The sequence below is a fragment of the Ylistrum balloti genome, unplaced genomic scaffold, assembly GCF_031769215.1.
Source record: "Ylistrum balloti isolate Yb309-2 unplaced genomic scaffold, AGI_CSIRO_Ybal_v1 Utg370332, whole genome shotgun sequence".
Taxonomy (NCBI): Eukaryota; Metazoa; Mollusca; class Bivalvia; order Pectinida; family Pectinidae; genus Ylistrum; species Ylistrum balloti.
Window position 1 is genome coordinate 272,221 of NW_026782241.1, and position 26,286 is coordinate 298,506.

The 26,286-nt window shown below is 33.1% G+C and overlaps 1 protein-coding gene across 1 annotated transcript; it reads right to left on the reverse strand.

The window, feature by feature from the left end:
• Positions 1-294: 294 nt before the first annotated feature.
• On the reverse strand, positions 295-24,804 carry LOC132553551 (vesicle-associated membrane protein 3-like). Its single transcript, XM_060217807.1, has 6 exons — positions 24,693-24,804; positions 18,221-18,308; positions 17,307-17,385; positions 15,805-15,884; positions 14,068-14,119; positions 295-5,116 (listed from the first exon to the last, which is right to left on the reverse strand). Coding segments are annotated over exons 1-6 (360 nt in total). The 5' UTR covers positions 24,695-24,804; the 3' UTR covers positions 295-5,057.
• Between the last annotated feature and the right edge of the window lie 1,482 nt (positions 24,805-26,286).

Consider the following 26,286-nt stretch of genomic DNA (forward strand, 5'->3'; position numbering starts at 1 on the left):
ACGCATACTTGAAATTATTTGATTACCACAGAGACTTAATTATTCAAGTGTCTGGGTACAAGTTTTCTGTCCATGTGACTCTCGCATGGTTGCAATCATTCAGGTCTGTGGGTACAAGTTATTCAGTGCATGTGATTTTAACCTTGATTGCAATATGTATTTAGTTATCAGAGACCAAAATATTCAGGTCTGTGGGTACAAAATTTCTGTCTCTGACTCCATGGCTAGATGTTGTCTCACCACTGAACATCACTGTGACGTGTCCAGCTGTATATAAATAATCTCAATCCAAAGTAAGCTATGTACACAGATGCCTTTATTTCCTCAATACAGATCCATTACAGAAACAGTGGAAACATTCTGGTGAATACTAATACATTAAGTTGGAATCACAAGATCTGAACAGAACCATAACACAAAAAAACATCACCTTTTTACACTACGTAGCTTTAAAAGGCTTCAGTTACTGGCAGAAAATTCACAAATATATACATTATAATGTAACTTTCAACTAGAGGATTAACCAATTAATACAGAATGTTCATTCAGTAACTCATTTAAATCCTCTCCTGAATATGGTGTTTGACAAGGTGCTCTAATCTCAACAATCTTATTTTTGTGAATTTTCTGCAAACATGTTTCAGTTATTATTTAAGATCACATAAATAAAATATACAAGATAATTATAAATGTACCCACACTGTTTGTCACATACATAACATTTCAGTTTAGTCTCATTATACACCAATCAGAAGATTTCTTGATACACAAACTAAAATTTTCTCTTGTGGCCATGCATCTTCAGTGGGTTTATACTGGTAAAAATCATATAAAGATATACCCAGTCTGCCAATAGAATTGTTCAGATATCTGAAAAATGTCTATCATCTTTCATGTTTTTGTTAAGTTTAAAGCTTGACGATGAAGCCTGTTGCATTTTTATTGATTGGTTCTCATTTCACATACTTTTTCACTTTTTTTTTGGTGCGATTTAGAGAGTGAACTGAACAGGGTGGTCAGTATGCTGTTTTCCTGATCTATGTTGGATGATGACCAGACCAATGTAACGGGTACAATAACAATAGTGCACAATCTCTCTCACCTGTGGTCTAAGATTCGTTACACATATCACTAACTCACAATGATCTATAACACATACTTTACACAGCATCAACAAGATTCTTATATATATAACTAAATAGTATATTATGTACAAACACATATATAAATATGTGTTGATAAATATCAACAAATTTCAAAAACAAACGTAAATTTTAAACAATTTGCATGACGGGCGTGCTAAGCTACAACAAAATCAAGACGGGTCCTTATATTTCCAGCAGCAATATTTCCAAGGGTATCAATGTATCTCTAACTCTGTTTACACATTGTTAATCATACATGCCAATTGAATATTGCACAATGATTTGTACTAAGCTACAGTAGGAAGAAGCTGTCGGATTTAATTTATTTGTGACTGGGACATCTTTGTATTAAATGGTAAAAAGTATGTATGATGCTTATTTTTTGGCAATTTGAATTATTTTTTAATTTTAAAGTCTTCAATCTTAAATTCTGATTTATACTCTTAAGTAGAATGCATAGAATTCTTTATTAATATTGTTAGAAACCTTCAACACTAGCTTATCAAACTGTAAAATATCATAACTATGATGTATTGTTGGAACAGGCTTTTCTGCGTTATGACTTCTTAAACTGCTGATAGTGGCAATATGTTTGCAACACCAAATCTCATTGTCTATTGGTATGTTTACGCTTCGAGCTTAAAAGAAAAATGGAGAATCTCTCCACTATAACAATGCCAGTTCCTGTATTACTATGAGTGTTGACGGGTCAACTTACAAGTGATTATGAACTGGAGGTTTACTGATGCTACACAGAAACCTATGAACTACAGAATTTAATACATAAGAACAACTGTAGGTACAAACTATTATTGACATGTTATGGAATGTTCGGGAGCCGGTCACAGGCTGATTATCATTGAAATAGTCAATAGTATATGCTTTCAGTTGATACCAATTTCTTGACAAATCTTGACAAATACAGCTGAACAGATAAAAAAAAGGAAATCTGCATTAATGATGATTGAGAAAATGTGAAATCATGTCAGACACAGATTCTTATATGGGGTATATGTAAGTATAATCAACCTTAGACACATCATGATGAAGAACTATGACTTGATTAACTAACTAACTGACACTCAACATAACACTGGAATGATTTATCTTTAGTGTTCTGGACATCTTGTTAAATATTGGGTTTAACAACACTTGGCTATATCATTTAACGTATGAAATATTAACCTTTAACCTCAACAACTCATGGTTTTGAAGATGACATATTTTGCCTGGTACATGAATGAAATGTTAAATCCACATGAATGTTTGTTATATCCTCTCTTTTGAAAGACTTTTAGCTCTAATCATGTGTTAGCGAAGTTTTATTCAAAGTAATGCAGGTACATAAACATGATCAAAGACTTCCGTAACTCCGTAAGAATCTCATTCATTTGCTGAAAAATTAGAGGAAAAAGAAATTGTTTAGGACTGATTCAGTGCAATTTATGGAATCTGTCAGGAGATGGTCATTTGATAAGCCTCCATAACTACTTAATTTTGTCAGAATGAAAGCCAAATGTAGAATTTCCTTTATACACAATATCTCCTTTGTTAAAACAGAGCTCCCTTTTTTAAACAAACAAAGGAGGTAGGATCTCACCACAAGTGAAACTGTATAACAAACACAGGAATTAGGATATCATCGCAAGTGTATCTCCGGCCAACATACACATGTAACTCTTAAACAAACATGACAGGAACAACTCCTAAAGCCAGTTTACCAATTAGTATATACTACTTTCTTCTACAGCTGTTCGAAGATATAATTTAGTTTTGTCAGGCTTTCATCAGGGCACTTATTTTACGTTTTAAAAATTAAGCTAACTTTGTTTAAGAGGGCCCTGATTACACCAGGTATCATTCTGTAATATAGCCCATGAACCACAACACAAATGAACTTGTTAGGATTTATTTCTCCAACTAGAGATTTTTTTTTCTCATCTAGATTTATAATTACACACAAGGTTCATTTGTTTCCTCCTTGTGTTTCTACTTCGTACCCAGGAACAGCCTCTACTACAATATACAGTATCTACTGCAAACAGTAGAAAAAAAAACGTGGCACACACACTGTTAACAGTAAACATACAGGGACTAAAACAAGGGAAAAATAAAGTTTATAATCAAATCAATATATTATATCTTGTACATTGAAACATCAATGTTAACCAATTCTAACATGAAATCATTAACAGTGGCAGAGATTTATCTTTGATTCCGAGAACATTTACTTCGGCTATCACAATATCTGTATGGAGTTCTGAAAGCATATACAACTATATAAGTTTGAACCCTGACCTGTTCTACCATTTAATTATCTGCTATTTCTTTTAAGCTAGCATCTTTATAGAAAGGGTATATGATTATAAAGGTCTATATAGAATGAACTTGAATCTGAAAACGACCAGATGACAGGATGATAGAGATTCTGGTTATTTATTTACAATTGAGAAATAAATAAAGAATGAAACTGTAAAACATCTAGATTTGCGTATCTTTAGCACTTATGAATATAACACTGTTTAACATTGTAGGAATTTTAAAGATTGACCTTTGACCTATATATATTGTCAACATCACAACCATATTAATCAGGCTACATGTGTACTTAGCTGAAACTGAAGCTTAATTTATAATTGTTGGCAAAGTCACATCTAAAGAGTGTTGGTTCTGTTATATAACAGATTATCTCAATCTCACAGCATATTTCATCCTGGTTCATTTTTCCAATACAATCTAGGACATTACCCTAATTATCACACAATGGGAATAACCGCAATTTCACTACAACTTTCATCAAATTTCACTTTTTTCAAATGTAATCAAAATATTTGAAATTGTGAACTAAAAAGACATACCAGACTGGTAATAACTTGCTTACTTCAAATTTCCAAAGATACACAAAATTCAAGAAAGACCGTGAAGAGTGTGTTTAATTTCATTGCCTGAAAAACTATCATCATCATCATTAATGACTGTGTGCTACCACAACTGTCGTGTTTCAGAACTATCCTCATTCATTAGTATGGTATATACAGTATAACAATAAATATGACTGAAATGTACTACTTCTCTCTCTACACCGTACACCCAACATTGTGGCATCTATCTAGTTGTCTCCCCTTACTTCTACAGAATGATCTCCCCTAACAACATGCTGTATCCTGCAAAGCGGGACAGCATGTCAAATTTCCCCACTTGACTACACTATTTCACATTAATATTGTAAATACTAGTTTTATTTCAAGATCAATAGAAACACTCCTGTCCTTATCAAACGAAAACAAACATGTAAATGATGCAGATGCCACACCCAGAATGTCAATGATATGCATGTCAATGACACAAAAGCCACACCAAGCATATCAATGACACTGATGCAACACTAAACATGCCAATGACACAGATGCAACACTAAACATGTCAATGACACTGATGCAACACTAAACATGTCAATGACACAGATGTAATTTTTAACCAAACATATCAGTGACACAGATGTAACACCAAACATGTCAATGACACAGATGTTACAAAACATGTTAATGACACAGATGAACACCAAATATGCCAATGACACAGATGAACCGCCAAACATTGCCAACGGCATATGTGTAAATATGCCATATAAACATGTGAAATGCCATATTGCATCTGTACAATATAGTTGTTCATGACATATATCCCAGAAGGATGTTAACAAACCAGCTTAGAATCATACACAAGCAAATCATTAGAGTCATGTCAAATACACATCTTTATAAAAATATGTAAATGACATCAATCTTAAATGAAAAAGGAAGTGTTCCCATTGTTCTTTTGGAGAGTAAAGAAGACACTGGTCAGTGATAACACACTGACCAGCAAGACAGAGTTTTTAGTGTTTGCACCAGAAGTCTGCAGTCCAGAAGATCAAGGTTTAGGAGTGGTATCTGGTGAACTGTTTCCTCCTTGACTTGTCGCCACCCAAACTGTAACAGAAAACAAGTAACTTAAGTGTCTTTAAAACAGGCAAGATTAAAGTAATGACAGACAGAAACAGCTTTAATGTTACATTTACTCTTACATAAGATTAGATCAGATGGACTGTGTCAAATACTTTGGTTAATATTAAATAAAGCAGTATTTTTTATTAGTAGTCCACAGTGAGTTTACTATGTAAAGGTCCTTGCTTCTGGAAATAACCAGAAATAAGACAATTAAATATAAATTTCTCACTAGTTACTATGAGCATTAATATTACAATTTGAAAAACATAAATACGACAACTTATATGCAAGTTGCTGTAATATCTAAATTAATTTCTGTGAATGAGGTGACCCTGACCTGTGTTTTCTCATATATAGTCACATTTATACTAAACTAATTGTATAGAATTTTGATCAAGATGACAATATTACTGATGTTACAAATATGTCTGTAGTCTTAGACCATGTCTTTTTAAAAAACTATGAAATTATAGATTATGAAAATTATACTGAAATTGAGATTATTATAGATATCCATCTCACATTTGAATTTTTGTTAACAAACATTTATGGTGAAGATAAGTTTGTTGCGATACTGACTCTAGATAGTGGTCTATTCATGAACATCACTGTTAAAAAAACTAGACTAAGTCCTAAACATGCAGTGATTCAATAGTTCAATTGTTCTTGTGCAATCAAACAACAGATACACACATCTTTGTCAACCACTACCATGCTAATATGACTCAACTACAAATGTTTAATCAAACAGGATCAACACTGACGAGGTAATATCAAAGAAATAAAGTAACCATGGCAACATCAAGATAAAAAGTTAAACCTGAATAACATTAGTGTCGCATCTCATCAGTATCACAGTAAGGTCACAACACAGTCACAGCACGGTCACGTCATTGTCACAATAAGGTCAAAGCAAGGTCACACCACTTCCACAATAAAGTCACCCCACTTTCACAGTAAGGTCATTACAATGGCACACCATGGCTACATCAAGTTAACGTCACTGTCACAACAAGATCACCTCATAGTAAATTGCATTTGTCCAAGAGTCACATGTATAGCCATTTCAATGAAATGAAATAAAATAAAATTTTGTACAACCAACACTTCATCTGCATATCTACTTTCTACTTGCAAAGAAATACCTGGAAGGCCTTATTAAAAGTAATACAAGATGTGATTAGCAATGCTTCCTTAACTGTATAGCAATACAACTATCTAATGATCGGCACAAGGTAAAATCTCAAAAACAAAGGTAATGTCATTGAAAACAAGGTCACAAGTTGTATAAACTAACTAGGATGACAAGGTCAAATTAAAGAAAGGTCAAATAATATACATCTAGAATATTTGCATCATTTGACTGTATTTTACTAAATGGTCAGATCACTTAAATGTCATATATAAGGGCATATCTATTCTGCAATAAGCCCATAATTGGTAATAAGCCCATGTATTTATATCTAATTTTGCACTTCAGTAAATATGCTTTAAAATACATTTTATTGTCTTCTAATCAGCATATCTCTTACCGTGCATCTTGAGTTTTTGCATTGTCCCCTCCCCGGGCTTATTACTGGATTAATAAAGGCTTATTGCTTGATAAATAAGGCAACAGGTTTTTCCTTTGCATGCTTTCTCTCAAAACTAACAAATAACTAATGTGCAGCTATCACATCTGGTCTAGGGTGGAACTATTCAAAATACATGTCTTGTTGTATAGTTACTTTAAGCAATTTTGCCGAGTGTGTGTTCAAGTAATTCTGTACCAAGAGTTCAGAATGATCAAGACCCTTCCTATTCAACACAGGCTTAAAACGAGTATGAAACTAAACCTCTGAAACTATTTTCTTTGTTAATGGAAGTCAAAGATCAAAATATATGTCATTGTGACCTACATCTTGGTACATTAGTGTATCAAGTCAAATGAACTACATGAAACAAATGACAAAAAAATTGTCATCGCTAAAGCATAATTCAGTAAATTTCCTTGACCATCAATTGAAATTTTTGTGTGAAAATTTCAGTGAATATGTTCAAATTAATCAAAGAACATCCTTTCTGAATAGAGAGTGATAAAATGCGTGTGAGGTGATCATGATCAATACAAGATCACGTGTGTAAGCATGGAGATCATTACTTACTTAATGTACTTTCAATGTTATATTACCAAGAAGTACCTTAGGATACTTCAATTGTAAAATTAAATTTTTTAATCAATGGCTAAATATACATGTGATGTAAACAAGAAAAAAATATATTAAGAGAAAGAATGTAACAATCATGCCAAAAACAAGATGCCGACACTGGTGATAGAGAAAGGAAAGCTCACCAGTGTTAGCCGGCGTATTTGGAGTAAGCCCAAACTGTGTGCAGCGTAGGAGAAAGACAGATAAGTTTAATCCATATTATAAATACCACAACCATAAAAAAAAGGTAACGGACACTTGTAAAACATTTTGTTGTTGTCATCACACAGATGAAGTTTTTAAGTCCATCTATTTCCATGTCACTGAATTGTTAAAGCAACACTTTTACAATGAAGATGTTCATCACACAGATGAAGTTTTTAAGTCCATCTATTTCCATGTCACTGAATTGTTAAAGCAACATTTTTACAATGAAGATGTTCATTGCTGTAGTGAAAATCCCTTTATTTGACAGGGTTGTGATTTGATTTAGGGTCAACCATATTAAAAGATTATAACTGTATTACAAAAAAACAACCTCCATATGACTGAGGACTATAGCTATATACACACCACATAACCTCCATATGACTGAGGACCATGCCTATATACACAACACATAACCTCCATATGACTGAGGACCATACCTATATACACAACACATAACCTCCATATGACTGAGGACCATAGCTATATACACAACACATTAACCTCCATATGACTGAGGACCATACCTATATACACAACACATTAACCTCCATATGACTGAGGACCATAGCTATATACACAACACATAACCTCCATATGACTGAGGACCATACCTATATACACAACACATAACCTCCATATGAACACATAACCTCCATATGACTGAAGATTGTAGCTATATACAAAACATATTAACCTCCATATGACTGAAAACCATAGCTATATACACAACACATAACCTCCATATGAACAAATAACCTCCACATGAACGAAGATTGTAGCTATATACAACACATTAACCTCCATATGAACACATAACCTCCATATGAACACATAACCTCCATATGACTGAAGATTGTAGCTATATACAACACATTAACCTCCATATGAACACATTAACCTCCATATGACTGAGGACCATAGCTATATACACAACACATTAACCTCCATATGACTGAGGACCATAGCTATATACACAACACATTAACCTCCATATGACTGAGGACCATAGCTATATACACAACACATAACCTCCATATGACTGAGGACCATAGCTATATACACAACACATTAACCTCCATATGACTGAGGACCATAGCTATATACACAACACATAACCTCCATATGACTGAGGACCATACCTATATACACAACACATAACCTCCATATGACTGAGGACCATACCTATATATACAACACATAACCTCCATATGAACACATAACCTCCATATGACTGAGGACCATACCTATATACACAACACATAACCTCCATATGAACACATAACCTCCATATGACTAAAGATTGACCATAGCTATATACACAAACATATTAACTAACCTCCATATGACTGACAACCATAGCTATATACACAACACATAACCTCCATATGAACAACCATAGCTATATACACAACACCTCCACTATATGAATCCAAGACTGAGGACCATAGCTATATACAAAACACATTAACCTCCACATGACTGACAACCATAGCTATATATACAACACATTAACCTCCATATGACTGACAACCATAGCTATATACACAACACATAACCTCCATATGAACAAATAACCTCCACATGAATGAAGATTGTAGCTATATACAAAACACATTAACCTCCACATGACTGACAACCATAGCTATATATACAACACATTAACCTTCATATGACTGACAACCATAGCTATATATACAACACATTAACCTATATACAAAACACATTAACCTCCATATGACTGAGGACTATTGCTATATGCACAACATATTACCTCCACATGACTGGAGGATTATAGCCATATACAAAATGCATTATCCTCCGTATAAACTGTGACCTCCATATGACTTCCGATTATAGCTCTAGGTTTAGTTAATTATTGTTGGCAGTAACATCAAGCTCAACACTGATTTCTTTTGCAAGAACTTATGCAAACCTTTATTTAAAAAGGTTTCAAAATGCAATGAATTGTGTAACCAATTACTATTAATGCTAATTAAGGATCTCCTAGTTCTTGCCATACCCATGATTACTGCTTATATTAGACACATGTACAGCTTCAGCAAAGATTTTGAAAATAGAACAGTAAATTATTCTGGGTATCATCTAAAAGAATAAAATGGGTCTAGAATTCTGCAAGGTTTTAAAACAATTATTCTTTTTTCTGTACATTACATCAATAAACCCTTATATGGTCAATTTAGTGGATCAATTTTAGTTCCTAATAAAATATCATGATTCGTACTAGAATTTTCTGATAATCATTTTCTAAATTTAAGGTAACCACTTCTCAAATATCCTTCCAATGTTGATGATACCAGGTAGTTCCCCAGAGTAGTAGCGTTTGGCATTTATCAATGTTAACTCACATCAGTAGCTGAGTATGACCGTGACCTTTAGCCTGCTTCAACAATGGTTGGGAACAAAACATCTAAATATAGGTCAGATACCAAGGGGAAACAATCATTCAGTATACACAACTATTCACACTTACATACATCAGACATAATGCTGTGTACTGAACATGTTTGTGTGTAAACAGATACTGTATATAAATACTTAGACATGTGAGGCCAAAATATACTTATTAAGTATATAAACAAAGGTTTGCTCTCTCACATATTAAGTTTAATGTGTTAAGAGTTATCTCCCTCAGGCTGAATATTTGTGTCAAGGTTACATGTAGCCTTTTACATAACAGTGTCAGAATTACAGGCTTCTGTACACATAGTACCTGAATTCATTTATGAATGAGTTAAGGCTATATGTCCACTTACAAGTCATAACCAATTCAAATACGGTGTGGTTTGTATTATGCTGCCAATTATATAATAAACCAATACTTGATACTTTGAGTTATTTCCCCTTTAAAAGATGGCAATATATGAATTAATCTCTAAGAGCATTGTAATCAGGTCCATGTTTAGTAACAGATGGACAGACAAATGTAGGGGTCACTGAAGTATAGATTAGGTGCTCACATGTCTAAGTATCTGACTGTCACAACATATACACCAGTATACCTACTCGGATACCTTCCACCGTACCAACAAAACTAAACAAGTTCTGTCAGCATTGGTATGGACAGGTCACAAGGGCCATGTACACATACATTTATATAATCAGGACAGGTACAGCATTCAATTAAGTTTTTGCATTATTCTCCATTATACTATTTTGCTGGCAGTATAACTTGAGATAAACTGGTGTCAATATGTAACAAATTTACACCAAATCCAGAGAGTCACAACAATATGCCAGATACATAAACAGAAGTACATACCTATCACAGCCTATTCTGCTATTGCACACTTATCTACACATCACATGGAAATGCACATAAATTGCATCCTACTCCACTATGGTACATTCATCTATATGTCAAGTATATAAATATTAAATTTTTTTAAGCTTATCAAATCACTCCATGTTATTGTATATATAGCTACATTTGTATCTTTTTTCTTCACTATAATTTATACATTGTGTCTAAATCCAAATGTGTTTTTCAATCAAACAAGGTGTTTATAGGATTCTTGGTTTGAAATAGTATAATTCTTGTTAAAAATATGTATGGTGTTACTATTACTTTCAAGGAAATAGTGCCAAAACAGCAAATTCTGACAAAATATGACGCCTAAACTGTTTTTTTTTTAAATCTTATTGATTGAGAAACTGAACACTACACAAGTGTAACCCAAGTATAACACACTCAGATCACTGAGTCTACATATACCCTAACGGCTATCTGGCTGAGAAATAAAAATATATTTTTATATCACAGAATAAATAGTTGATTTCTAAGAGTGGCACTGGGACATTATTCTGGACTCTGTATATACAGACCACAGGTGGCAATTAAACAAAAATTATCAACATTCTGGACTCTGCATATGTAGATAAGTGGCATTTGTTAGATTAGGATATTACCCCTACCAAAAGACAATGTTTGTATAGACCACTACGAGTGGCACTGCCACTGGCTCAATATTAACACTAAGGACTCTTAATAGTGTATAGACCACTACAAGTGACCTTTGGACAATACTCTTAACAGGACAATGTATGTATAGACCACTACAAGTGACCTTTGGATAATACTCTTAACAGGACAATGTATGTATAGACCACTACGAGTGGCACTGCCATTGGGACAAACTTAACACTCCAAACACTAATTATGTATAGACCACTACGAGTGGCACTGCCATTGGGACAATATTAACACTCCAAACACTAATTATGTATAGACCACTACGAGTGGCACTGCCATTGGGACAATATTAACACTCCAAACACTAATTATGTATAGACCACTACGAGTGGCACTGCCATTGGGACAATATTAACACTCCAAACACTAATTATGTATAGACCACTACGAGTGGCACGGCCATAGGGACAATATTAACACTCCAAACACTAATTATGTATAGACCACTACGAGTGGCACTGCCATTGGGACAATATTTACACTCCAAACACTAATCATGTATAGACCACTACGAGTGGCACGGCCATAGGGACAATATTAACACTCCAAACACTAATTATGTATAGACCACTACGAGTGGCACTAATACAATATCACACTCAGGACACTAAAGGTACTATATTATGTATGTGGCATATTGATAGATATACTGCAAAATAAAAATTTTTGCCCCATTTAGATTTGCTATCACTTTTTGGTTAATCAGCAAATTCCTTACAACAAGAACATTAATCTGCTGTCAATTTGTTTTTTCAAACTGACAGTCTGGATCAGAAGCCTAATACAGCTGAAAAAAAGAACAGTGACAACTCTCACAGGCAAAAATTTTCAGTTCACAGATAATATTAAACAAGCAGGGTTTATAGACAGGGAACCATCTATGTTACATCGAGCTTACTTCTTGCTTAACTATAGGAAGTTCCCACCCACACTGTAAGAGAACAGGAAAATATGACAATTAGTTCAACAACACACACACACAGCTTTTCCAAATCTCCACTCAGGTAAATCCAATAAACAAGCATCAATCCTTTGCCCTATTACAACAATATTATGATATCAATTCTTTAACTAAGCTTCTTTTGTCAAATTTTTAATTTATCTACAATCTATAATCTGTTTTCCCATGTCTTTCTGTTGCTCTAACTTTCATGCTCAATTGAATTACAGAAAAAATATTTTGTAACATACATCAATTGAAGAAAATATAAGATAACTTATATTTTAACCCATACAACTTTAACAAGTAAAAGAAAATAAATGCCAAAATAATTGTAGCAATGCTTAGAAGAACCTGTCTTACTGTATAAATATTATCAATCTGCTCCAATAAAAATTTATCAGGTGCAATTTGAAAGGGTCAAAGGTTTGATAAAGACATACAACTTTTAAACTGTCATAAACATTCAACAACATCTGAAAAGAAACATATAATGCAAATATGATTTAGAAGATTAGTATATGTATAGAACAAAATGCACTGAATACATGTTAGAGATGACTAATGCATAAATACTATACAAAAGAACTTGGTCAAATATGAAAATATTGGACAAAGTAGATCTCGAAGTTATGTCATTATATATATATATATCATCTTCTTCAGATTTTATTCTCTCATCACTTACCTGTACATCGTAATTATCAAACAAACATACATTTTAGCTATCGCTGGCCTCCTCTATTACAAGCCATCCTGACATGTTTTATTACGAAGGACAACTCCTATATATATATGGATTAAGCAGAAATTGATTGCATCTTGACTACAAGGTTATCTCCCTTCCCTGTATCTAGATTACGAAGTACCATATATCTAGACAAGTTTATCTCCCTTCCAGGTATCAAGATTACAAAGGTATCTTCCTTCCCTCAACATAGACATTGAGTTCATATAAACTTTCTGATGTTTTATTTACACTTAAATGTAGCAATAACCTTATAACATTTTCCTGAAAGATATTAAGTCTGACAACAAAATACAAGGTAACCTATGACTTTGACAAGGAGATAATTTGATAGCATCAGATTCACTTAAAAACAAAACAATGCAGTGTACTTTAAACAGTTCTGGTTGTTAGTAAAATTACCATTAATAGATAAACTTATTTTTTAATCACTTTGTTATATAGGTTACTACAGATTCTATATATTAACACAATTAATATATATTGTTAGTTTTCTTCTTGTAACACAAAGCATGCATTATAACATACTGACACATTTCTACCCCAGATGTAACAAAAGGGCTTGTTTCTAACCACAGATTTTACTTCAGGATATGGTCAATACACCATTCAATAATTCAATTTCAATACAATTTAAGGGGTGACTTTGAAATATTTCACTTAATGTAAAGGTATCATTATCATACAATTCAATAACAGAACTTCCTTAACAAATATACTACTAACAATGCAAGTAAATCAGAGAATCTCTTCTGTTGATTACATTCAGATAAAATCAACAAAAGGGATTCCCTCAACTGGAAACACTGGGGTAGAATGTCAGATGTCATGAGCCAACATCCATAATTAACTTACCGGCAATAATGATGATTATTACAACAATAACACTAATCAGTATCAACCACATCTGAAACGGACAACATCAAAAGGCAAATAAAAAATACAAAAAATAAAAGACAATTAAGCCATATTTTACTAATGATAAACCCAAGAGAAAGGATTTAAACTGCTTTCATCTGATTTAGTGTAAAAGGACCCCATCCAAATAAACTCTCCTACATTGTGTGTAGCCAGGTTCTCACCAAAAGCTACAAATTGATTTGTTTAATAGGATTGTTTTACCTTTGCTTAGAATAAGTCTGCATCGTGGACAGTTAAAACATGGACTTGTAAAAAGGAGCAAGACAAGTATAGATATTAAAGAGGAAAACATCTGTTTATGTTGGTATATCAGATATAAAATATGGCAATAACAAATTATAAAATAAACATACAAAATACCATCTACTACAATGCACAAAATAGTCAACACATCCATTGAAAATAAGTTTTTATTTTGAATTTTTTGTCAGTTTTAATTTGTATTATTTTTGTAAAAAGAATCTTTTGTTTGGGTCATCAGAAACTTAACCAAATAGCCCTTTGGGCCAGGTAGGCTAAAAACGGATCAGCCATATTTATAATTTTTTATCATCAACTGGCAGAGTTGAGATTTTAAATATTGATTCATTAAGAATATTATTTCAAAGAAAGATTTTCTAACAGAAAAAATTTGAATAACTTCACTTGTTTTATTTACTTTTTTTCCAAAATTAAGTCAGGAAGATTGGACAAGAAAAATGAAGAAATTCTAGAAAAAAATCCATCAATCAAATAAAAAATTTGAAAACATAATTTGCTAATTAAATTACTTAGAAGCTTGAACAAAGTAAAATGGCACAAGACAATATTCAGGTGTAATACAAAGCTAGTGTGTACGACATGATTACAACAGTCAGCTGACACTCACCAGCAATTATAATTACTATTACAGCAATTATACTCCCAAGAATAATCATCATCTGTAAATCAGTAGAGTTATCTCCCTTGTAACTCATACCACAATATCTAGTGCTTGTTTGTTATCTTACCAATTATGTTTATGCCTTTTCATTTTTGTCACTTTCAGCAATCTGACCAATCATGAATATCGATTACAAGGTCTACTGTAAAATTCTGTATATATTTTTCATGGGGCTCAAATTTTGTGGTTTTGAAAAAAAAAAACTTTTTCTTGGATACTTGATTTTGTGAATAAATGTGGCTCAATAATTTATCAGTTCTTGGATATATGAATTTGTTTACAAAATCTAGAGTACCCACCAAATCAACAAAACTGAAAGTCTTCACCCTTTCATTGTTAATGATTTGAGAGTCTTCATATCTTAGTTCCATTTCATAATCAATTTTCAGTGATAATCATGGATACATTTTTTCATGATGCTAGCAAATATTAATATCTTTTATTTCACTGTACAGATTAAGCACAAAGTACATTTTTCCCCTTCAATAAAACAAGAATGATTAATATATTGATGCCTCTTCTTCCTCCATAACATTGAAAAGTTTGAATAAACCCCTTTACAATCCGAGAGGGCACTACTTATACTTAATAACTACTTGTAACTACTTGTATTAGAATATAGGATCCAAATTAAAATGATATACATGTTCAGGAGACCCTATGATAAATGATTCACTGACAGATTGTTGGAGAAGATGTGACATTTTTTCTGAATAATTTATTTATCAATATTGACTTGTAGAACATACCTTGCAATTCTTCCACCAGAACTTCCTTTTGAGCTTGCCAGCACTGGCCTCAAACTGTGAGGCACCTGCCTGTAGAGCATCTATAACAGATATATATAACACAGATAGTTTGACACCATTACCCTCTTGTTATCAGAGTCAATCTCTTGTACGACTTTCCTCCCAACATCACCTTTTATCTGATGTCTAGTTTAGCAGATGCGTTTTCCTATCAGGTAAAAACTATATGGTCATGATCAATAATATCTAAGGTAGTATTTGAAACTACCAAATTCATTATCTAACAGAGCATTTTTACAAGAAACATCAAAGATGACATTTAAACAGGATATTGACACATGCCATCCTGTTACCTTCCGTGTCTCTTATTATCACCTTAATCTTTCTCTTTTTTCCCCTTTTTTTAACTTCATGTCCAGTTGTGCATTCCATAGTGACAATCATTTCAATTAACATTTAACTAATTATGTTTATACTGGTGCTTTCAAAGTCTGATCATCATTCCAACTAACACCAATAGAACAGTAATGTATCAACTAGAAGATGACAGTATCCTATAGGTGATAGTTGAATTAGGTCCCTTCATTACTTTCTTTATAGCAATCATTTGTAGCTCTCAAATCAAGGGTGGCAATTTTTCAGCCTTGCCTTCTTATTAAATTTTCAAACTGTCTCGAAATCTGCTAAATGTAACCATGGAATTTTCATGTGAAATTTGAGAAAGATTGAGCCTATTTTTATCAAGAAACAGCCATAACAGTGGGTGTATACCATGAAATATTTATTGTGTAGAAATTAATATTTTGTAGTTTTTGTGGTAAAAGACAAACTTCGAAAATAAATTTCAACAAGTAAGATTTAAGAACTGTGTAAATAATTTCAAGTTTCCATGTAAGACTTAACCCTTGAAATGACATATCAGGTATAAAACACAGAGTACCTAGAAACACAGCATACAGAGACAATTTTATTTAGGAGAAATGAGTAAAGGACCAACAATATTAGATGTAAATGACGTAAAGCAAAACAAAGGAGACCATCCTCAATACTACAGGAGTTACGATCACTTTCGCTCTCTAAATCCCACAAACATTTCATGGCAATATTGAAGGTACTATGTTTGACGCTCTGTCGATAAGACAAGAAGACAAGTTTAATCCTCTGATGTACATCAAACAAAGCTCAAAGTCACATAGTGATTTGTTTTACTGACTTTAAAGTTGGGTGTCATTCCTTTACCTTCAAAGGAGCATATCAGTCTGTGATTGGTCAGTTTTTTCTCTCTCCTGAAACCCATCTACACCAATCAAATTATTTTGATTGTGCCCACAATTCTGCCATGAAATTTTTCAAGTGTGCACAGAGCAACACATTGAGCGTAACCTCTAGAGTATAGAGGATGATAGGAGGCATAACAACAATATTAAGACTTTTAAAATATATCAGTAATAAAGATTAAGGTGTCATCGACCTTACTATCTGGAACATATTTATTTACAAACCTGCTCTGTCATCAAGTTCTGAAATTTTCTGATCTCTCTCCAATACCTTGTCCACATTCACTCTCATAATATCCACAACCTGCCGAAATCAAATTTCAAATACAGAACAAAAAGAACCCATTTGTAATTGAGTTTTCCAATATTGTATCCATTTTTTTTCTTTTATCAGATGACAATTTTAAACAAAAATTATAAGAGAGTTTACAACTTATAAGTTAGAATTTCTCATTTGTTGTGTAAGCTGACTGAGATTAAAATGATATAGAAAGAGCAGTGATCAATCTACATTTCATTCTCGTGAGTCCATTTAAACTTTTTTGTTAATAACAACTGGTCCCACAATGGAAAATTGAAGTATGTCCAGAAATTCTGCAAGTCCCATGAAATTCTATGAGAACAGGAGACAGGATTCACATATAGATTTATTACTGAAACAGATCGCTTGTCTTCAGTACAAATCAGGCAATAAATGAAAGCTCAAGTAATTTACTTATAATGTTGACTGTAAAATAATTTACTTATGCGTCACCACAGAACAAAAGACTATAATGGATGTTGATACACTATTCAAGTTTGATGTGATAATTAACCAATGGGAAAATAAATTACAACATGAGGAAATATTAATAGATATTAAGAACAAACTGCATGTGATGAAGTTCCAAATCGCTAACATTTTCAGGCCATACAGCCATTTTCTGAGGATGTCCATTTGCCACCTAATTTTCTAATTGTATTTCTATATATGATATGCACACTGTCTCTCATTTTTCAATTATATATAAATGTACTTTATAACTACGTATTTATTGTTGAGCATCTGAAAATGATTACTGAAAGCGCTAATGCTTAACGAAGATTTCCTCATATATGTACTTTTTAAAATATAGATATTTATACACATGTAAACCCACCTCATCGACTTGTGCCTGTGTTTGCTGTAGACGTTTGCTAGGCTGAGCTGGTGCATTGGGGGGTCCCCCTGGACCTCCAACCGCCGACCTGTAAACAAAATATATACATGTATCATAATAAAACTAATACAGATGTACTATTTACTTGTTTAATAGGATTAGCGTCCACTATCATACTAAATAAGATAAGTCTATAGATATGTTCATTACATGTATCCATGTGTTTATCACATTACTAGGAATGTCACAACCCAAACAAGAGTGCCATGGACACAATATACGCCACCACAAAATATAAAGATCAAGATTGGTCCTTTTAATTATCGCTTTTAACATGTCTGTATCATAAATCTTACAAAATTCAATTAACCCTAAAATCGCCCCTTCATGCACATCGAACCGTTGTATTACTGACATTTAGCAAGTTTTATGAAAATCTGATGATTATTTTAGGAGTTGCGTTTATAAGGCTCCACAATGAGCAAGCTACAGATACAAAGCTGAAAATGAAATAAATCTTACAAAAATCAAAGAACCAAAAAAACACCCCTTCATGCACATCTACTCATTGTAGTAGTGACATTGAGCAAGTTTCATGAAAATCTGATGATTAGTTTAGGAGGAGTTGCTTTCACAAGAAATGGACGTACGGATGGACAGACAGAGAAGATGACGCCAATATATGACCACCTCTGGCAGTGATAAAAATATTTAATATTTTCTGACTGTTAACTAACATAGCTAAGGGTGTATATACAATAGATGCATTTGTATGTTTTAGTAGTATATGGTGTGTTTGTAACAGGAAATAAAGGGGAAGATGATTTGACCATATTTATCACATTACACACAGTTATGTGATTTCCAGTTGATACAACTGCATAAATACACTTTCACTGTAATTCACATGTTTAATTGTAAAACATTACATCAGCAGATAAATATTAACAGAAATGTTTCCTGTTACATCAAAAAATATAAAAAGAAAATTGAAGAAAACTCACAAACTACAATATTTAAATTCATCTATGTACACACGTGCAAATATATATATAAAATGAAAAAAAAGAATTAAACTAGAAATTGTTGACAAGCAATTTGACAAGCTTTTCACCCATATTCTGCCTCTGACCTACAGGTGAATCGTATCCAAAAACTTGATAGCCAACCATTCAAGCAATTTATATTATATATATCTTGACTCTAAACTGTATAGCTTCAGATTACTTATGTAATATTTGTGTTACCCAAAAAAAACATTTTCTTCATAGTCTGTTACTAAAAATAGCATGTATTGTATGAATTTCAAATATAACCCCTATGGAAAACCTGAAAATGACTTAAGTACAATTCTTTTACTTATTACTGTCAATAGTAATTGGTCTCTGTATGCAACTGTCCAAATATTGTCATCCTGTGCCTCTTGGTTGTAACTTAGAGGCCACTTAAACAAAGTTGACCCTTGCAATCTTGATCATTTAAATATTAACTACCCTGCAGTTTGAAAGCAAATGATCACAGTTTCCGATATCTGACATAGCAGAACTTAGAGGTTATCAAAATTTTGTTACCCAAAATATCACTTCTGAACTTTGACCTCTACCTAAAACCTGAGATCACACGTCATACTTTATTTACTAGTTTCTTTGTATAGCAACTGATCACAGTACATTTTCCTGACCCAACTTCATCACCCTGTGCCTCTTTGTTATGGCATAGAAGTCATTTCAAGATTTCAATAAAATTGACCCCTGAGACCTTCAAAGTTAGTCAAAGGTAATTCATATCAACAAACTTGATAGCAAATGGTTATCATGTTGTTACAACTGATCAATCCTGATATGAATTGTGTGATGTATTTCCATTCATCCTTAGCTCCTCATGAAAGAAATGCATTACTAACCTATAAATTCTGATTAATTGATCATGTACATTCAATCTAAATTCTTTTTTTTTAGTTCCACTTGATCAGGAGTCTATGATTTATACAATATAGTAATAAGTTATTCAACATTACAAGGGTGAGAGGGCCAACGCTGAAAGAGAAACAACAGGAAAATCAGGAAAACTTCTTGTCCCATAACACCATACTAATCTTGAAAAGACAACATCCAGTCCTGTAAAATTGAAATAAATATACCAGACAATATCAAGATCTGTAAAACTGAAATAAAGTATGACAACACTCAGCTCTGTAAAATTTGAAAAAAAATACCAGACAACACCTAGCTCTGTAAGTAATGAAGTATGACAATGTCAAGTTCTGTTAAAAAAAAATAAAAATAAAAATAATTGAAAACAAAGAGCAGACAACAAGTAATACACATGCTTTTGTGTTTTACTTACGGAGGTCCACCAGGACCAGCCTGGGGATTCTGGGGATTCGGTTGTGCAGCCCTAATGGTATATATAAATAACCCCATAAATCAAAACAATATCACATAAATAGACAAACTTGCGAGAGTGTGAATATATTTTTTGATTCAACAACGATAAGTACACACACTCTGAATGTTAATTATTATGACAGCCACATGTTATCTATATCAATTATGATGACAATACAATATATTTTCAGCTGTTGTAAATCATATATCATGACAATACCATACTTCAGCTGTTGTGAAATGTATCACAATACCATACTTCAGCTGTTGTAAAATATCTATCATGACAATACCATACTTAAGCTGTTGTGAAATATATCACAATACCATATTTCAGCTATTGTAAAAAATATATGACAATACCATACTTCAGCTGTTGTAAAATACATATCGCATACTATGTTTTAGTCTAGACTATCATCTGTATTCTGTAATAGCTGCACTGATATCGTGAGACTGTTGTTTATATACAGTCTGCTAATTACACAAACTGATCATAAGAAATGAACTAGAGATCCCAAGGGATCTTGACACCACAATTGTTTGAGTTTTAGGAGTTCTTTAAAAGTTGGGCTCTTTTACATTCTTTTCTCTTCTTTACTTTTATTTTGTTCTTTATGAAATTTGAAAATTGTCAAAAGTCAAATGGCATAACTAAGGATTAGGGGGAACCTCAGTCCTAAATATGAAATTTGAGCAAGTGTCATCCAGAGCCTCTCAAGAAAGAGTGATTACAGATTTTTCTTTCTCAAAATCCAAGATGGGCATCTGTCGACCATCTTGTTTTTCTGATCAATTCTAAAATGGATAATGCACAACTAGAGACCATAGCAATCCAACATATGAAATTGGAAAATGAGCCAACAAACACTTCTCCAGAAATAACAAGGACTGTTTAAGGACAGGTAGACAACAGACATATTAAAAGGGCAATTTGTGGTAAAAACCATGCAAGCCAAAGAGAATCTCTGGCAAATGTTCAACAGAAATGGGTAATTTTTTTTATTTCATCATCCATGTTGTTATCCATATATATATAATCCATAGATAGGAGACTTATATGTAACATTCTTGGCACATTTGCATAATGTATATGCTTAACAGACCTGTGGAAAACATCAATGTTCACAATTAAGATTTATTAAAGAGAAAGTAAAACAAATACCAGAACCTAATAGCAGCAGTAAATGTCAAAATTGTTGAAGATTTAAAAAAAAAAAAGATATTATCCAATCAAGCAAATATTTGTCTTGTTGATATTTCCTGTTTATCTGTATTTTGGCATTGTAGCAAAATTGACTCATGCCCTGTCCAGGTCTCCCACTCATAATCTATGGCACCATACATATTGCACTACCGAGAAATTCCAAACAATATGTAACATTTGGACCAGTGTTGGGAGGCCTGCATTAGGTGAAAGTAAAATCCTAACAAATTTTTCCATACAAATTAGTTAACATATATATACTGGTAACAGGTGATTCACTTCACGGTACATTAGACATGAACACTCGAAATGTTACACATTGTGTATAGCTATGTCAGACAAGATTTATCAATCATGCTATAACCTCCAGCCAAATACACCTCCATTCTAACTAAACATGAATAAGTGCACATCACAGACAAATAAAATTTTGTCTATCGTACAATAACAACACTTTTGAACAGTATTATAACTTCAGTTATAATTACATGATCTTCAAAGGTGTGACCATTGTCAGCATAGAAAATTAGTCTGGTACAACTATGTCTTACCACTGTTGTCAAACTTAATATTTCATAACTTGTTGTCTATATTTGGTACTACTGTAACCCTGGTCAAATACTAGACGCAATATACCACTCGGCTAGAGAGAACTTTTCTTTAGATCGATTGGTTGAGCATCAGACTAGTAAGCTGAGGTCCTGGGTTCGATTCCTAGCGCAGGCATTGAGATGAAAAATGACCTCTGTCACACATCTACAACTGGTGAATTGCCACAGAGAGAAACCTAAAACCAGTAGTCAATAACTTACAACTACATCAGTGCCATATATGGTAAATCTTTACAGATATCAAAATGGTAACTGACCTGGTACATCTAAATAATGCTATATCACCCAGAAATCATTAGGTATGAAAAAAAGAAAACAAAAAATACCAACATGTCAACACAATCATTATCCAAACTTCAATTCAATAAAGCTAGGGAGAATATGAATAAAAGGAAGATTTACATGGAGGCTCCTGAATAAGTATGAGGAGGTTAGGCACAAGTATCAAAGTGATTAGAGGAGTTTCATTTCAACTCAAGGAATAATTTAACAAGAATAATTTAAGATGTTAAGATTGTGATAAAACTTTGCCAACAAGTTTATAACAAGACTAGCTTTATGAGGATGAGTGATCAGAGGTTTTGTAAAGACATGAATGATACCACCAGATGGTGATGGATTACCTGGTATCACTAGGATCAATACATATTCTATAAATGGGGTTACATCAACAATAACTTCCTCACTAGTCCAACATGTTCAATAACCAACAAAATAGTAGAAACTGGAAAAGAAATCATCAAAGACCAGGCTATAAAATTCAGGAATAAGATAATGATTTATAATGGATGACATATACCAGGTGCACGTACACAACATGCAACAAGGGTTTACAACAGATCATGTTTTGCTAAAAAATAAATGGTTATTCATACACTATAACATCTTTTTGGGGGGAATATCATATATCAATATGTCCAAATGATTTCAATAAAATAAACAGCTGCTCACATAGATATATCTGTATCCTAATATTACGTCAAAAGCTGTTAAAATGGTGAGGTCAAGTAATAGTGATCTTTTTTATCCTTTACAATGTTGACCAAAAAGAGAGGCAACAATCACTTAAATCTAATCAGAAGATGTAGAACTTGCGGTTATTATCTATTGCCTGGTTGAAGAGATATCTTCAACAATTGATTTTTATTGCAAAAACAGTCAAATTAGGCTTTTGACCCTTAACCTTGACCAATGACCATCAAAATCTAATAAAATATAGATCTGATGTGATAGCATGAATATCAATCAAACCTGTTAAGAAGTTCATCAGAAAATTTAAATTCAAGATTTTGTGCTATGGATACAAGCACACTTAATGCATACAAGCATAAAAGGAATTTACACCTTACTAAATACCCCTCCCCATTATCAATTTTTATATTAAATATATGAGCGAGTGTGCATTGGTGTGAAAGGTTGGAGGGGAAGGGGTGGGTATAACTATTCACTATCAATTATTTACAGACATATGGTTCATCATGACTTGCTGTATTCATGTATGTTTTATCTTCTGATTGCTATAAATTTCAGACAGTGCTGAAATAACTGTGTTATGCTTAGCAAAAACAGACCTATATTATCATTATTTGTCTACTCAAAATTCCATTTGCATTATGTAAATGTATCAAAACACTTCATATGTTTCAAAATGTCTTTATTCAACAACAAACTATCGAATCTAACAAATTTTATAACATTCCTTTGCATAAAATCGGCTGTGCAACTGCACTCAGTTAGTGATCAAAAAGCTAAGCCGGCTTTCATATTATAAATTATACTTGCGTGGGCGGGAGTACTAGATGGGGGTGTAATTTAATTTATCCTGCGAGCATTTCAAATTTTAAAACGTTTTGAGTTAATTGCTACAAGAGTTTAACATAAAACTGCATTAGAAATTTAACGTATAACGTGTAACAATGCTACTCTAGGAAAAATTTTGTATTTGGGCATATATTGCTACGTGGGTTCATCATTCGCTGATTAGTACTGTGCAGTAGAGTGAATATTAGCCTGAACATGTATTTCATCCTGAGCGAATGGTGGTACAATTTCGGTACGCAGACCTACACATAATTCTGCTTGTTCATCATTGGGACCTGTTATGTAAATTAAGTTAAAAATTGTGACAGAGACACCAAACTGTCATTTCTCCAACAATCATGTGAAATGTCAAGAAATCTGGAAATCGATAAACATTGGCTCTGACATAAATTAATTCCCAGCAATCTACAAATTTTGAACAGATAAACCCGATATTGCATACTTACATTATGTTTGTTTATAATATACCGGCTTTTAGCTCAAATGGACAGTTTCTCCTCTCTACTTAGCGGCAACCGATCTACACTGGCTGCAAAAATGTAAATTTTACAGGAAATATGGCGGATGAGGCAGAATTGACGTCATTATCCGGGAACCTGAATCGGGATCACCAGAACTCTTGCATTATACTGCTCGTCCCACTGCTTACGGTTCATGATCAATAATCATGTCTAAATCTGGAATCATTATAGGCACGTGATTACGATTTTTTATCTGTCACTTACTTCCGACTGGTTTTAAACAACATCCAAATGATATAAATACCTGGTCACGAGCTGCCTTTATCTCATACATATCACGAGTTGCTTTCTTCTCGTACATATATATATTTTCTAAAATCCTTACTAGTGCGTAAAATTTCTTCCATACAAATCATATAAATAAAAGCCAGTTATTTACACTTCTTTCTGGTTACCGAAACATAATCATATTGGATTTTTGTTATCATGTCGTTTACATGATAACTCACAGACGTATAATTGAGGGATTTTCAGACTGTCTACGGGTAGTATAATTTTTCTCCAATCGTAACAAATCTCCAAAATAGTAGTAGATTTTTCTATGTTAGAAAAAATACTTTGATAAAAATATATGTAAGATCAGAGACGTATATATCACATATGATATATACGTCTCTGGTAAGATATATGTCCGTGTTAGAAAGCTTCATAAAATTCAAATGGATTGTCTTAACTTTCGTAATGTTTCTGTTACACTTTTTGACATCTTAGCAGAACGATATAACAAGATGTTACTGAGGGAGGAAGGGGTGGTTGGGGTTGCAAAGGATGTTCCACCATCTTTGATACGTAGCAACGAATCCAAGGTAGCAGAACTTCCTTAACAACCCCATAAACCCATGGTTGTTTGCTGCTGTTTTTTTCTACAGTTTGCTGCTGGCTTGCTGTGTTTGCTGGTGTTTTCTGCAGTTTGCTGTTGTTTACTATTGTAGTTGCTCTACATTTCAAAAAAAATTGACCTCAACTCAAAATGTGTATTTTGAACTTCTCTAGTATTCGGTGATATTCAAATGATGTCTGCGTGTTCCCTGGTTATTTACAATTGTCGGGAAACTGTAAAGAACCCGTATTAAACTGGGTATCATCGATGACCAATCGACTCCTTATTGTTGTCCCCCGCTGCATTTTTAAGGTCTATAGAACATTTAAAAAAATAGTGTTATTCCCCTTCAACTTATTGGTCACATCAGATTTTGAACGAAACTAGATAGCTGTTTACATCGAATTTTTTTCTAAGAATTTCCGTCAAGTCAGACAACGACATCACTCTTTCTCTGTGTGCTGACAACATAATAGAGAGTTGAGTTGCCGTACTCGAATAGGGTTAGGTGTCAAAGTTATACACGGTTTGTTTAAAAAGTTCACGAAAGCGTCGTGAAAGGGAGGTAATCCAAACTCTCCGCCTCTTTCTTCGTCTATGTATACGACAATCCAGTATTAACCTTGTTTCGTATGCACTATTAAAAGTTAATATGCATGTTAATTAAATTATTCAAAATTGTGTTCAGTAAGACATTTG